This window comes from Bufo bufo, chromosome 5, assembly GCF_905171765.1.
Source record: "Bufo bufo chromosome 5, aBufBuf1.1, whole genome shotgun sequence".
NCBI lineage: Eukaryota > Metazoa > Chordata > Amphibia > Anura > Bufonidae > Bufo > Bufo bufo.
This window is the reverse complement of record NC_053393.1, coordinates 178,197,274-178,213,853: the sequence shown is the minus strand read 5'-3', so window position 1 is coordinate 178,213,853 and position 16,580 is coordinate 178,197,274. Positions and strand designations below refer to the sequence as shown.

Below are 16,580 nucleotides of genomic sequence, written 5' to 3'. Positions count from 1 at the left end.
CCTATCTCTACCTCTCTTCCCCCCTATCTAGTGTAGTAGCCCTGTTGTCACCCTCCCTAAACGTGGACTGCCCAGCTTTGCCCGACAGACAGAATATGGTCCTTGGGATCACATATAAATCCACCGGTTATAAGGAGAGCACTTGAACTGGCCAAATGATGAGAGTTTGATTGAAATGTGTCGCACAGTGGCTGTTGGTAGCCTGCAGCACCTAGTACAATCAACAGTCGTAAATAAATAATACCTTTATTGATATCAGATAAACACAGTTCCGACGCGTTTCTTCAATAGTTTCTGATTCCTCAGGGGACCAAATCATATTTAAGTGACCCCTTAATATAAGGTCACTTATTCAAGTGGGGAATACACAAAGAACCTGATGTCAACCATCCCGGATTAGCACCGTAGTCAGTAGTCCTGGCTGCTGGTGGCCACACAGTGATCCAATGATGGTGAGATCGCAGACAGGTCTCTGTGTAGGCCTCAACCATATAAATGTTCAATTCCAGATACATACGGCCAAGTTTCCCCTCCGTTCAAATGACCGGCAAATTTTTGGTCACCAATCACAACTAATACACTGCTCAAAAAAAATAAAGGGAACACAAAAATAACACATCCTAGATCTGAGTTAATTAAATATTCTTCTGAAATACTTTGTTCTTTACATAGTTGAATGTGCTGACAACAAAATCACACAAAAATTCAAAAATGGAAATCAAATTTTTCAACTCATGGAGGTCTGGATTTGGAGTCGCACTCAAAATTAAAGTGGAAAAACACACTACAGGCTGATCCAACTTTGATGTAATGTCCTTAAAACAAGTCAAAATGAGGCTCAGTAGTGTGTGTGGCCTCCACGTGCCTGTATGACCTCCCTACAACGCCTGTGCATGCTCCTGATGAGGTGGCGGACGGTCTCCTGAGGGATCTCCTCCCAGACCTGGACTAAAGCATCTGCCAACTCCTGGACAGTCTGTGGTGCAACGTGACGTTGGTGGATAGAGCGAGACATGATGTCCCAGATGTGCTCAATTGGATTCAGGTCTGGGGAACGGGCGGGCCAGTCCATAGCATCAATGCCTTCGTCTTACAGGAACTGCTGACACACTCCAGCCACATAAGGTCTAGCATTGTCTTGCATTAGGAGGAACCCAGGGCCAACCGCACCGGCATATGGTCTCACAAGGAGTCTGAGGATCTCATCTCGGTACCTAATGGCAGTCAGGCTACCTCTGGCGAGCACATGGAGGGCTGTGCGGCCCTCCAAAGAAATGCCACCCCACACCATTACTGACCCAATGCCAAATCGGTCATGCTGGAGGATGTTGCAGGCAGCAGAACGTTCTCCACGGCGTCTCCAGACTCTGTCACGTCTGTCACATGTGCTCAGTGTGAACCTGCTTTCATCTGTGAAGAGCATAGGGCGCCAGTGGCGAATTTGCCAATCTTGGTGTTCTCTGGCAAATGCCAAACGTCCTGCACGGTGTTGGGCTGTAAGCACAACCCCCACCTGTGGACGTCGGGCCCTCATATCACCCTCCATGGAGTCTGTTTCTGACCGTTTGAGCAGACACATGCACATTTGTGGCCTGCTGGAGGTCATTTTGCTGGGCTCTTGCAGTGCTCCTCCTGTTCCTCCTTGCACAAAGGCGGAGGTAGCGGTCCTGCTGCTTGGTTGTTGCCCTCCTACGGCCTCCTCCACGTCTCCTGATGTACTGGCCTGTCTCATGGTAGCGCCTCTATGCTCTGGACACTCCGCTGACAGACACAGCAAACCACCTTGCCACAGTTCGCATTGATGTGCCATCCTGGATAAGCTGCACTACCTGAGCCACTTGTGTGGGTTGTAGACTCCGTATCATGCTACCACTAGAGTGAAAGCACCGCCAGCATTCAAAAGTGACCAAAACATCAGCCAGGAAGCATAGGAACTGAGAAGTGGTCTGTGATTCCCACCTGCAGAACCACTTCTTTATTGGGGGTGTCTTGCTAATTGCCTATAATTTCCACCTGTTGTCTATCCCATTTGCACAACAGCATGTGAAATTGATTGTCACTCAGTGTTGCTTCCTAAGTGGACAGTTTGATTTCACAGAAGTGGGATTGACTTGGAGTTGCATTGTTTTGTTTAAGTGTTCCATTTATTTTTTTTGAGCAGTGTGTGTGTGTGTGTGTGTATGTATGTATATGTATATACCTACCGTATTTTTCCCCCCATAAGACGCACTTTTTCCCCCCAAAAGTGGGGGGAAAGTGCCCCTGCGTCTTATGGGGCGAATGTTGGCAATTTGCATCGTAGTCTGCGATGTATTAGTGATGAGGGAGGAGGGATTGTAGTAGGCGGGGAGAGCGGCGGGCAGTGCAGGCACTGTACTCTGTCCCCGCCGCTCAGTATATACTGTATTATACCTAGTGTTAATCATAATATCTAAACTGAATAATGATGCGCTTACCGATACATGTCACGCTCCTATAGTAAGCACTAGCAGCTAGCAGGCAGGCCGGGCGGCCGTACCTCACTGAGGTCACGTGCCTGCTCCGCCTACTTCATTCATAAAGTAGGCGGGGCAGGCACGTGACCTCAGTGAGGTACGGCAGCCCGGCCTGCCTGCTATCTGCTAGTGCTTACTACAGGAGCGTGACATGTACCGGTAAGCGCAGGGGGAGCCCATCATTATTCAGTTTAGATATTATGATTAACACTACATATAATACAGTACATACTGAGCGGCGGGGACAGAGTACAGTGCCTGCACTGCCCACTGCTCTCCCCGCCTACTACAGTCCCTCCCTAGGAATCTGTGGATGGGATAATGATGGGGGGGAGGTCTGTGGATGGGATAATGATGGGGGGGAGGTCTGTGGATGGGATGATGGTGGGGGGGGGGATCTGTGGATGGCACTATGATGGTGGGGGGGATCTGTGGATGGCATTATGATGGTGGGGGCGGGGTCTGTGGATGGCATTATGATGGTGGGGGCGGGGTCTGTGGATGGCATTATGATGGGGGGGGATCTGTGGATGACACATATAGCAGTGTCATCCACAGATCCACCACCCTATAACAGTGCCATCCACAGATCCCCCCCCCATCATAATGCCATCCACAGATCCCCCCCCCATCATAATGCCATCCACAGATCCCCCCCCCATCATAATGCCATCCACAGATCCCCCCCCCATCATAATGCCATCCACAGATCCCCCCCCAACATAATGCCATCCACAGATCTCCTCCATCATAATGCCATCCACAGATCTCCCCCATCATAATGCCATCCACAGATTCCCCCCCCCATCATAATGCCATCCACAGTTCCCCCTCATCATAATGCCATCCACAGATCCCCCCCACCATCATAATGCCATCCACAGATCCCCCCCCACCATTATAATGCCATCCACAGATCCCCCACATAACAACAGTGCCATCCACAGATCCCCCACATAACAGTGCCATCCACAAATCCCCCACCCAATAACAGTGCCATCCACAAATCCCCAACCACATAACAGTGCATCATCCACAGATCCCCCATAATAGTGTCATGCACAGACCACCATTAGTTCAAACCCACCAAAAGCACACCTTTTGGTTAAAAATATATTTTTTCTTATTTTCCTCCTCAAAAACCTAGGTGCATCTTATGGGCCGGTCCGTCTTCAAGGGCGAAAAATACGGTGTGTTCCAGGCCGGGTCTTGACTGACCTATAAAAAAAACAGCCGGCAGTGTCAACTGGAAGTGATTACCTCTCTTTGACAGAGGAGCTCTGGCAATTGCTGGTGTGGGAACTGAGCTATGTGCTGGTCTGGAAAGCTGAGACCTGTGTGTTGGGAGTGCAGGCCACCTAAAGCCTGCATTTGGACTGCTGGAGGCATAACTGCCGACAAGGTGACAGGTTTTTTTTTTATGCACGAACTTTCTACTGTGTGAACAAACACCAACCTTGCAAAGACTGTTTTTGTTTGACCTTATGTGTGAATAAACACGAACATTTGAATTCCGAACTTGCACTTTGCCTCTGTACTGCACCCGCTTATCCCAACTGCCAGAGCGAATCCCCACAATTGGTGGAGGATGCGTGCATTGCAGTGAGGCTGGCATGAAGGCCGAAATATTTAAGTTTTTCCGGACACTGTTGTATGTCTTATATCAAACCAGCGAGATTACAACCCGTGTCCCTCAACAAAATGGAAACTGTCGTCAAAGCCCTCGTGGAAGCTAACCTGCAACAGCGGGAAGCCAATAAGCAACAGCAGGAAACAAACCAGTTGCTGTTACAACATGTGATGGCTTTACAAGCAGCAGGAGCATCCCAGAGCGTCCACGATGCCTGGAAAGCGGTCCATTCGGCGATCCCCAAGATGACCCCCGCAGACTACGTCAATACATATTTGGCGATCTTCAAGAAGGTAGCCGAGAGAGAGAAGCTACCCCAGGAGCAATGGGCTGAGGTCGTCGCTCCGTTCCTGGCGTCTGGACCCCAGCAGGTGTATTTTGACTTACCGGATGATCAAGCGGCTGTTTACCCGACAGTAAAGGGTGAGATCCTGGCGAGACTGGGTGAACGTATTAGTCCGGGCCCAGCAGGTGCATCAGTGGGTTTTAACCCGGCTGAGCCCGCGTAGCCCCAGTATTATACCCTATTACACCTGTTGCAAAAATGGCTGCAACCTGACATGCTGATTCCTACTGCTATGTTAGACCGTCTGTTGGCTGATGTGTTCTGGAGGGCTTTGCCGTATGCCCTCCAGCACTGGATCGGCCAAGGGTCTCCTGGTAATGCCCTTGAGATGGTGGACCTGGTTAAACGCTATGAGGCTACCAGGAATTTAAAAGGAGGTTCGTTTGGGAGGGGGGCAAACCCCAGCAATCTCCATTCCAGACCCAAAGACTTGTGCCAACCAAGCCCACCCAAGGTGTACCCCCCCCCCCCCCCCCCCCCCCGTAGACCTGGCTCCGATAGTATGCTGGCGGTGTCAGGAGCCTTGCTACGTAAGGGCCGACTGTCCCCATCGTGGCGAACCCATGGAGACTAGCTATGGATACTGCAACTCGCCAAGAATCTGGGTGCATCAGGTATCCCAGAGACTATATAGACAATAGCCTCCTGTGCCAGGTAGAAGTCGGAGACACTCTGACAGTGGCTTTTTTGGACTAAGGGAGTCTGGTGTCCCTGGTAAGAGCTACCCTGGTGCGCCCCGACTATTATACTGGCCGAAAAATTGGGGTTGTGTGCATACATGGAGATTTAAAGGCCTATCCCACCTCCCTGGTGTCTCTATCCACGGGAGGCGGCAGGAGGACCCACGAGGTGGCCGTTGCCACCACTTTACCTTATGAACTAATAATAGGGAAAGACTTTCCGGGCTTCCTGGCCCTGTGGTCGGCTGTGAGAGTTGTTGATGCTACTGAGTCAGGGGTAACTTCAGCAGAGTGGCCTGGCTCGGGCGAGAGGCCAGAACCCTGGGAACCTAAGGCCAAAGGAGACAACCCCGCTAAGTGTGTTGGTAGGAGATGTTGAGGACTTGCCACCGGGTCCTGAATTGGCAGACCTCAATGTCTCCGGTGAAAATTTCAGAACCGCACAACACCGGGACCCAACCTTAACCCGGGCCTGGGAGAGTGTTGTAGTAATTGATGGCGAGCCACAAAAACCTGAGGCTGAGTCGATATTTCCTCATTTTGTCGTTCACCAGATAATGCTGTATCGGGTAAACCAACTACGGGGTGAGCATATTGATCAGCTGGTGGTGCCCAAGGCGTATCGCAAGCTCGTATTGGAGCTTGCCCACCAACCTATTCTTGGGGGTCACTTGGGGTGGCAGAAAACACAGGACCGGATACTACTCTTGCCCAACCTGCCAGATAAATAGCCCCCAGACACATTTCCCAAGCCCCCTGGTGGCTCTCCCGATTGTCAAGGTCCCGTTCAAGCAAATCGATATGGATCTCATAGGCCCAGTCCTGAAGTCCGCTAGAGGGCACCAACACATCTTGGTTGTCCTCGACTATGTCACTCAGTACCCGGAGGCAGTGCCACTGCGACATACATCAGCCAAACTCATAGATGTTTTCCCGAGTGGGTCTACCTGAAGAGTTTCTGACTGACTAAGGGACCCCTTTTATGTCCAAGGTCATGAGGGAACTCTGCAAGTTGCTCCACATAAAACAGCTACGGATGTCCGTTTATCATCTGCAAATGGATGACCCGGTAGAGAGATTTAATCAAACATTAAAAAATATGTTAAAAAGAGTGGTGTCTAAGGATGTGAGGGACTGGGACCTTCTTCTGCCCTATCTCATGTTCGCAGTGCGAGTGGTGCCCCAGGCCTCTCCTGGGTTCTCGCCCTTTGAACTGCTGTATGGCATACACCTTCGCGGTCTGTTGGACATAGTCAAAGAAGCATGTTTTTTTTTTTATGCACAAACTTTCTACTCTGTGTGAACAAACACCAACCTTGCAAAGAGTGTTTGTTTTTGTTTGACCTCATGTGTGAATAAACACTGACATTTGAATTACGAACTTGTACTTTGCCTCTGTACTGCACCTGCTTATCCCAACTGCCAGAGCGAATGTATATATATATATATATATATATATATATATATATATATTATAATTTTATATGATTTGTGTAGGAAGCTCCTTACTCTGTCCTTGAGTTATTTGTTTAGCGAGTCAATTTTTTTTATCAAGTGGATGCTTATCCAGCGCTTACTGTAAAGCCTCTGAAAACAGCTGATGAATGAATCATAAGTGTCTCTTGGATATTCCAGTAAGAAATAAATCTCTGTTTGTTCCTTAAGTCGATTAAAGGCCTCGCCAAATCAAGTCAGGCAGAAACCATGGAGCCATCACCACAATACTATGCAGCGTAGTGACACAGTTTTTCTTCTGGCTTCCTTTTGGGAAATTACGGTCAGCGGTAGGGTTTTTTTTTTTTGTAGCCTTTCAGTCTTTCAAGATAAAAGATCCGTTGCCTAGTTAAGGTCAGTTCACGCGGGGGTGATTTCTTACTGGTAAGTGATAGTAACAGCATATTGTTTGTCTACATGTCCAGTCTTGTCTGTGTTAAGGAGTTCATCTTGACTTTGAGATCGTCATTTCTAGAGCATGTTTAGTCTTGACGGTCACATTAAACCGTTCCACCTACTGATGTTTATGCGGCTGGCCTGATATTGTATAAAACATGGGTCTTGTAGCAGGTGAAAATTAGGATTAAAGTAAAAAAAAAGGTGTGTATTCATTCTGATTAAGCAGGGTACTGAACCTCCTTAAAGGGCATCTGTCAGCAGTTTTGTACCTCTGAAACTGGATGACCTGTTACATGTGTGCTTGGCAGCTGGAGGCATCTGTGTTGGTCCCATGTTCATATATGCCTGGATTGCTGTGAAAAATGATGGATTGCAGTGGTGATCAGATATTGATAACCACTGCATAGACCCTTTTACTCCACTCCACTGCACAGACCCTTTCATGTTCCAACTAATCCCTGTATATTAAAGTACAGTTACTTTCTTCACTGAAATCAACCCCTTTTTTTTTTTCCCAACCTTTTTGAACAGAGCTTCTATTTTTACAGGAAATATTTCATCACACACTTTCATTACGGTTATCTCATGAGTCAAATCTAGGAGACTTGCCTTTAAAAACATTCCCATGGCATGCATTTTTTACTGTAGTTCCTATCCTTTCCAAGAGTTATCGAATTTTTTTTCCATCAGTTTAGTTGTACGAGGGCTTGTTCTTCGCGGGACAAGTATTCTGTAATGTCATTTAGTGTCCCATATAATGTATCCACAAACTAAAAAATAGTTGGGTGGAAATGGGAAAATAACAAATGGGAACATTTTGGGTTTAGTTTTCATGGCAATCAGTGTGCTGTAAAAATGATATATACTGGGGTTGTCTCACTTCATCAAATGGCATTTACCATGTAGAGAAAGTTAATACAAGGAACTTAACCACTTCACATCCGGGCCATTTGCCCCCTTTCTGACCAGGCCTAATTTTGCAAATCTGACATGTCACTTTATGTGGTAATAACTTTGGAACGCTTTTACTTATCCAGGCCATTCCGAGATGCTCAAAAAAATAAAGGGAACACAAAAATAACACATCCTAGATCTGAGTTAATTAAATATTCTTCTGAAATACTTTGTTCTTTACATAGTTGAATGTGCTGACAACAAAATCACACAAGAATAAAAAAATGGAAATCAAATTTTTCAACCCATGGAGGTCTGGATTTGGAGTCACACTCAAAATTAAAAAGGAAAAACACACTATAGGCTGATCCAACTTTGATGTAATGTCCTTAAAACAAGTCAAAATGAGGCTCAGTAGTGTGTGTGGCCTCCACGTGCCTGTATGACCTCCCTACAACGACTGTGCATGCTCCTGATGAGGTGGCGGACGGTCTCCTGAGGGATCTCCTCCCAGACCTGGACTAAAGCATCTGCCAACTCCTGGACAGTCTGTGGTGCAACATGACGTTGGTGGATAGAGCGAGACATGATGTCCCAGATGTGCTCAATTGGATTCAGGTCTGGGGAACGGGCGGGCCAGTCCATAGCATCAATGCCTTCGTCTTGCAGGAACTGCTGACACACTCCAGCCACATGAGGTCTAGCATTGTCTTGCATTAGGAGGAACCTAGGGCCAACCGCACCAGCATATGGTCTCACAAGGGGTCTGAGGATCTCATCTCGGTACCTAATGGCAGTCAGGCTACCTCTGGCGAGCACATGGAGGGCTGTGCGGCCCTCCAAAGAAATGCCACCCCACACCATTACTGACCCAATGCCAAACCGGTCATGCTGGAGGATGTTGCAGGCAGCAGAATGTTCTCCACGGCGTCTCCAGGCTCTCTCCTATTGATAACAGGTCCAGTTTCTGTACTCACTGTCACTATGAATGCACTACAGCGAGCGGCAGCGAGCTGGCCGGCCGGCGCGTGACTGACGTCACTTAGTAACGCTCCTCCCTCTTCAGGAAGCAGGAGCGTTACTAAGTGACATCAGTCACTCGCCGTCCGGCCCGCTCGTCTCTGCAGTGCATTCATCGTGAAAGTGAGTACAGAGGCTGGACCTGTTATCAATAGGAGAGAGATTGTTTCACACGCTATTAAAATACTTTACACACAAAGCCAGTTATGTGCGCGGGGCCCCTTCATAGATAATCGCCGATTATCGCGATTCGATTATTTTTTCGATTTATCGTGCAGCCCTAATAGGAACTGAGAAGTGGTCTGTGGTCACCACCTGCAGAACCACTCCTTTATTGGGGGTATCTTGCTAATTGCCTATAATTTCCACCTGTTGTCTATCCCATTTGCACAACAGCATGTGAAATTGATTGTCACTCAGTGTTGCTTCCTAAGTGGACAGTTTGATTTCACAGAAGTGTGATTGACTTGGAGTTACATTGTGTTGTTCAAGTGTTTCCTTTATTTTTTTGAGGTGTGTATGTGTGTGTATATATGTATGTGTGTGTATGTATGTATGTATGTATGTATGTATGTATGTATATATATATATATATATATATATATATATATATATATATATATATATATTTTATTTTAAAAACTTCAATTTCTCTGCTTTTAAAACAGAAAGTGATACCTCATAAAATATTTATTACTTAACATTCCCCATATGTCTACTTTATGTTGGCATCATTTTGGAAATGTCATTTTATTTTTTTAGGACGTGAGAAGGCTTAGAAGTTTAGAAGCAATTCTTAAAATTTTTAAGAAAATTGACAAAACCCACTTTTTAAGGACCAGTTCAGGTCTGAAGTCACTTTGTGGGGCCTACATAGTGGAAACCCTCATAAATGACCCCATTGTAGAAACTACACCCCTCAAGTTACTTAAAACCTATTTTACAAACTTTGTTAACCCTTTAGGTGTTCCACAAGAATTAAAGGAAAATGGAGATCACATTTTCAAATTTCACTTTTTTGGCAGATTTTCCATTTTAATCCAATTTTTTCTTTAACACATCAATGGTTAACAGCCAACCAAAACTCAATATTTATTACCCAGATTCTGCGGTTTACAGAAACACCCCACATGTGGTCATAAACTGCTGTATGGGCACATGGCATGGCGCAGAAGAAAAGGAACTCCACATGGTTTTTAGATGCCATGTCCCATTTGAAGCCCCCCTGATGCACCCTTACAGTAGAAACTCCCAAGAAGTAATCCCATTTTGGAAACTAGGGGGATAAGGTGCCAGTTTTATTGGTACTATTTTTGGGTACATATGATTTTTTTGATCATTCATTAGAACACTTTTTATGGGGCAAGTTGACAAAAAAATTGTTTTAGCACAGTTTTTATTTATTTATTTTTACAGCGTTCACCTGAGGGGTTCGGTCAAGTGACATTTTTATAGAGCAGATTGTTACGGACGTGGCGATACCTAATATATATACTTTTTCTTATTTATTAAAGTTTTACACAATAATAGCATTTTTGAAACAAATAAATTATGTTTTAATGTGTCCATGTTCTGAGAGCTATAGTTTTTTTTTTATTTTTTGAGAGATTTTCTTATGTAGGGCCTAATTTTTTTGTGGGATGAGGTGACTTTTTTTAGTACCATTTTGTGGGACATACGCCTTTTTGATCACTTGGTGTTGAAATTTTTGTGATGTAAGGCTTTTTTTGACAGTTATTATTATTATTTTTTATGGTGTTTATTGGACTGGGTCGATTATGTGATATATTTATAGAGTCGACCGTCACGGACGCGGCAATACCAAAAAGGTCTATTTTATTTTTTCTATTTTTAACTTTTTTTATTTTTTATCCTTTTACTTGGGGAATTTATTTTTTTTACATGTGAAACCTTTATTTTATTTTTAACTTTTTTTTTTTTTTTTTTTTTTTTTTTACATTTTTCGTCTCCCATAAGAGCATACAAGACCTCTGGGGGACATTCACTTAACTTTTTTTTTTTTTCCCCCACTGTTGATTTCTCCTGTAACTGGGGCTGACATAGTAGCCCCAGTTACAGGAGAAATACAGCCTCAGTGCAGGGCTGATCGAGGTTTCTGAAAGACATCACACAGCTCCTGCACTCTCCGGTCCCAGCGATCACATGACCGCCGGGCCGGAACAGGAAGCGCATAGCGCTTCCTGCTCTGCATTCACAACGCTCGGTGAGCAAAGTGTATGCAGCGATCCAGAAGGCAGGGACACCTGGGCACTGTCCCTGCCTTCTCTCTGGGTTGCCCTGCTGTCACTGACAGCGGGAAACCTGATCAGCAGCTGCACGATTAGCGTGCAGCTGCAGTTTCTGAACGGATGTTCTGGAATGTCCATTCAGAAATAGAGAACCACCTCCCGGACGTTTATAGTCAACGTGCCATCCCTGTCATAAACCATTGGACATGTCTTAATCATTGTTATCTTGAACATTTGTCTATATGGGGGAGTTCTGTATCAGAAAAACAGAGCTCCGAACACCGAATTATGGACCTAAAGTCCACATGCTGATAATACACAGAAATGTCCCTTTATTTACTCTGGTAATAGAGAAGTAACTCTGAATTTATCAGATACGAAAGGAGAAGAAAGCAGTCTCTTTTGGATTGTTAAACCTAACCGTAAGCCTAAAAAGTAGACAATGGCTCTCTAGTACTGGACAGTGTACTGTACGTGGACAGTGGCTCTAGTATTGGACAGTGTACTGTACGTGGACAGTGGCTCTCTAGTACTGGACAGTGTACTGTACGTGGACAGTGGCTCTCTAGTACTGTACGTGGACAGTGGCTCTATAGTACTGGACAGTGTACTGTACGTGGACAGTGGCTCTCTAGTACTGTACGTGGACAGTGGCTCTATAGTACTGGACAGTGTACTGTACATGGAGAGTGGCTCTCTAGTACTAGCGGAAGAGAATATTCATCTAGAGCTGTGCACTGTTTTTCCTGATAAATGGCTACCCTTTGGTTTTCTCTTTCAGATGATCATAGTCGTGTCAAGCTACAAAATGTTGAAAATGACTACATCAACGCCAGTCTTGTTGTCTTGGAAGAAGCCCAGAGAGATTATATTCTGACGCAGGTAACTATACCGAGAACATAAGCTGAATTAAATAGATATTATAAGTAGAGATGACAAAGTGTAGTTGTGTGTCACCAGAGCATGTATGTTGCGGTCTCTAGGTGTGTAATTTTAACCCCTTAACGCCCAGCGCCATACATGTACGGCGCAAGGTCCGCGGGGCTCTGGAGAAGAATCGGGGTCTTACCTGCAGGCAGCCATGCCGGGTAGGGGCAGCATGGTGCTGCACTGCCCCCCTGCAGCTTCAAGCGCTGCGATTGGCCGATCAATGAGACCGGCACATCGCAGCGCAAGAAGCTGTCAGAGGCATCGGGGAGGGTCGGGAGGAGGTCAGGGGGAGGTGGCAGGTGCTTAACAAGTCTGCACCGGTCACCGCTGAGGTGAGGCAGGGGACACCAGTATTTTGGGTCCCCTGCCAGCGCTGCTATTGGCTGGAACAATGCTCCAGCCAATGGCAGCGCTACAGCTGCACAGGAAGAGGCAGAACTTCCCTGCATGCAGCCATTCTAGCTGGTGACTGCATGCTGAGAGGTTCTGTGCCCCTCTATGCTGCTGGTTGGCTTGCTGGGATTTGTGGTGCACACCCCAGCAATTTAACCCCTTTCCTGCTGAAAAGAATAAAGAAGAAAAGAAGAATAAAGAAGAACAATATATTGAATAGCTGCACAGATTATTATTTTTTTTCATTTGTAGCTGTTCCAGATCCCTAAACCACCCTTCGTCCCAGTCCCTCCCCCTGTCTTTTTTTTTTTTTTTTTTTTTTTTTACGGATGCCATTTGGTCCGTGCACTGTTTTTTGATCTTTTTTATTATTATTTTTTTTATTACCATTTTCCAGCTCTGCACCACTTTTTCTGCGTACGAGCTGTGACCGCCAAGTGCTGTTCAGTGCTTACCTGCCTGATCAGCACCTGGGGTTTATTTGTACAGAATTTTTTTTTCAAATTTTTCATTATTTTGGTTAAAAAACAAGAACTGGTAGTTAGGGATATATAGATATATAGATAGATATATATATATATATATATATATATATATATATATATATATATATATATATATATATATGTAAAATTTTTATCAAGTGTTCACTGTAGTGAATTTTTATACTACAGTTTTTGCACGCACGATCTGTGTGCGTGCTGCAGAGCACCGATCAGTAGTGTGCTCAGTAGCATCTGCACATTTTTGAGGTTTAGTTTTGTTTTTTTGGGGGGGGGGGGGGGGGATTTTTTGTGTGAAAAAAAGACCTGCAGTTAGTGGTTGTTGGTTAGGCCCCTTTCACACGAGTGAGTATTCCGCGCGGATGAGATGCGGGAGGTGAACGCATTGCACCCGCACTGAATACCAACTCATTCATTTCTATGGGGCTGTTCACATGAGCGGTGATTTTCACGCATTACTTGTGCGTTGCATGAAAATCGCAGCATGCTCCTCTTTGTGCGTTTTTCACGTAACGCAGGCCCGTGAATATATATATATATATATCTGTCTCTATCAGTTAGTGTGAGTTTAGGTTTATGCACGTACGCACCATCTGCGTACGTGCAATTTGCAACCGCTGAGCACCAGTCAGTAGTGTCCATTACTGATTCTGTCCGCTAAGTTTGCACTGCAAGTTATATATATTTATTTTTTTTCTTGCAGAAAATACTTTTTTTTTTTTTTTTTTTTACTTTTCTTCTAAATTTAATTTAAAATTTAATACAAGCCCCTTCATGTGTGAAAACACTAAGTACACACCCCACACTAAAGGTTTACACGTTTCACACATCACACCCCCAATAAAATAAAATGGCCCGTCCACCCCAACGTGTATACTCAGCTGAAGAGGCATACACCATGCTTGCCTCTGATACTGAGTCTGCCAGTGAGGGAGAAGAGGATGCTACTTTCCTCTATTCCTCTACTCCTCATCATCTGCTGATGAGAGACCCTGTTGAAGGCGCCCCAGGGTAGCAGAGGAAGCAGCCCCCAAGAGTGAACCTATATGGACCCCACCACCTGATGTTTGTGGGAAACTCTGGAATCCAAATTGACTGCACAGGCTTCGCAAAAATTGTTTTGTTTTTTTAAAAAAAAATTTCTCAGAAGATTTTATAAATTTGATGGTGACCCAAACAAATCTATATGCCCAGCAATTTATTTCCCAGAACCCTACTTCGCCATATGCTAGACCCCTAGGTTGGACCCCAGTAAGTGCAGCAGAGATGATGACATTTTGGGGACTCGTGCTGCATATGGGCGTTGTAAAAAATCCAACCATTAGGCAATATTGGAGTTCGGACATTTTCTACCAGACTCCAATTTACAGTCAGACCATGACCCGGAATCTATTTGATTCAATTCGGAAATTCCTACACTACAATGACAATGCACAGTGCCCACCCCAAAACGACCCAACATTTGACCGACTGTCCAAAGTTAGACCTGTCATTGACCACTTCAGCACCAAGTTTGCTGAGGTGTACACCCCCGATAAAAATATATGTGTAGATGAGTCCCTGTTACTGTTTAAGGGGAGGGTTAGATTCCGCCAGTACCTGCCTAGCAAACGGGCAAGGTATGGCATAAAAATGTACAAACTTTGTGAGAGTAACTCCGTATACACCCACAAGTTCCGCGTTTATGAAGGGAGAGATTCCCAGATAGAACCCCCAGAATGCCCCCCCCCCCCATCCTAGGATAGATTATCCGCATCTGATCGGCGGGGGTCCTACACCCAGGACCCCTGCCGATCAGCTGTTTGAGAAGACAGCGGCGCTGGTAGTAGTGCCGTGGCCTTCTCGCTGTTTACCACATGCCCAGTGACGTCATGACTAGTATCACTGGCCTGGGCGCGGCTAAGCTCCATTCAGGTGAACAGAGCTTAGCCCCGCCCAGGTCATTGATACTAGTCGGGACGTCACTGGGCCTGCGGTAATTATCGAGAAGGCACGGCACTACTACCAGCGCCGCTGTCTTCTCAAACAGCTGATCGGCAGGGGTCCCAGGTGTCAGACCCCCACTGATCAGATGCTGATGATCTATCCAGAGGATAGGTCATCAGTTTAAAAAAACTGCAGAACCCCTTTAAGTACAAGGACAAGAGGGATATCCTTGTACTGACCAACATTTACACTAACGCCAGCTCCCCTGCCCCTGTACCACTACCCCCAAACCAGTTTGCATCCTGGACTACAACAGGCACATGGGAGGGGTGGATCTTGCAGATCAACTTATGAAGCCCTACAGTGCCACACGAAAAACAAGTGTGGTACAAAAAGCTGTCCGTACACATTGTACGGATGGCAATGTGCAATGCGTACGTGCCATTTCATTCTGCAGGCCACAGAGGAACTTTCCTTCAATTCCAAGAGATGGTTATCAAGGCCCTAATTTTTCAAACCCCGGCCTGGGAGGGTCCCAGTACTTCAGGAAGTTATTGTGCCCGTGTTGTACCAGGGCAACATTTTCCAGGTCAAGTCCCGCAGACAGCAAGGAAGGGAAGGACCCAAAAAAGATGCAGGGTGTGTTCCAAAAGGGGGATAAGGAAAGACACCATTTACCACTGCGAAACCTGCCCTGAAAAACCTGGCCTGGGCATGCAAAATTGTTTCAGAATCTACCACACATCCATTGAGTATTAATTTTATTTCATCCTTTATGCTCCCTGTAATATTTCTACTTTATATCTCTGATTTAGTCCACCTCTTGCTTATCCACTTTCCAACAACCACTACATATTTTTTTCTGTGAGACAACCGTGCCATTTTCACCTCTTAAAATGTTCGTACGGGGGTGCACTTTTCAAAAAAGGGGTTACTTCTTGGGGTTTTTCATTTGTGGGGACCTCAGGAAATTTATTTAATGCGACATGGCAGGTAAAATCCATGTCTGTTTATTCAGGCCTGCAAAAAACAGTTTTTGCACTTTGCCTCTAGAGCCCTGTTGTGCGCCAATAAATCAAGCTACAAGCTTATATGGGGAGAAAATGGGGAACATATACTGGGGTGCATTTTCTCCTTTGACCACTTGTGAAAGTGAAAAATTGGGGTCTGCAGTAATTTTTACTTTTACAAATGTGTGCTTTCAAAATCTTTCTCTAGTATTTCTGCCTTCTATGAGACAGTTTGCTGAAAAGTACCCTTTCTACCACTTAAAATGTTCGTACAGGGGTGCTCTTTCCGAAATGGGGTCACTTTTTGGGGTTTTTCATTTCTGGGGACCTCAGGAATTTATTTAATGCGACATGGCACCTAAAATACATGTCTGCCAATTCAGGTCAGCAAAATCCATATTTAGCTGTTTGACTCTAGAGCCCTGCTGTGCACCCATACATCATTTTTTGAGCACATATGGGGTGTTGGTGTATTTAGGGGAAATGGGGGACAAAATGTGGGGTGCTTTTTCTCCTTTAACCCCTTGTGAAACTGAAAAATGTGGGTGTAAAGCAACTTTTTCTGGAAAAAATTGTGGGGTCACTTTTTGGGGGTTTCCATTCTAGGTGTA

General features: G+C 45.4%; 1 protein-coding gene across 2 annotated transcripts in view; it reads left to right on the top strand.

Moving 5' to 3' along the window:
• Positions 1-16,580, top strand: part of PTPN2 (protein tyrosine phosphatase non-receptor type 2) — a 102,457-nt gene that overhangs the window by 44,015 nt on the left and 41,862 nt on the right. For both annotated transcript variants that reach the window (XM_040431266.1, XM_040431265.1), the window contains one exon: positions 11,989-12,089. In XM_040431266.1, coding sequence (XP_040287200.1) covers positions 11,989-12,089 — 101 coding nt within the window. The remainder of the gene's footprint in view (positions 1-11,988; positions 12,090-16,580) is intronic.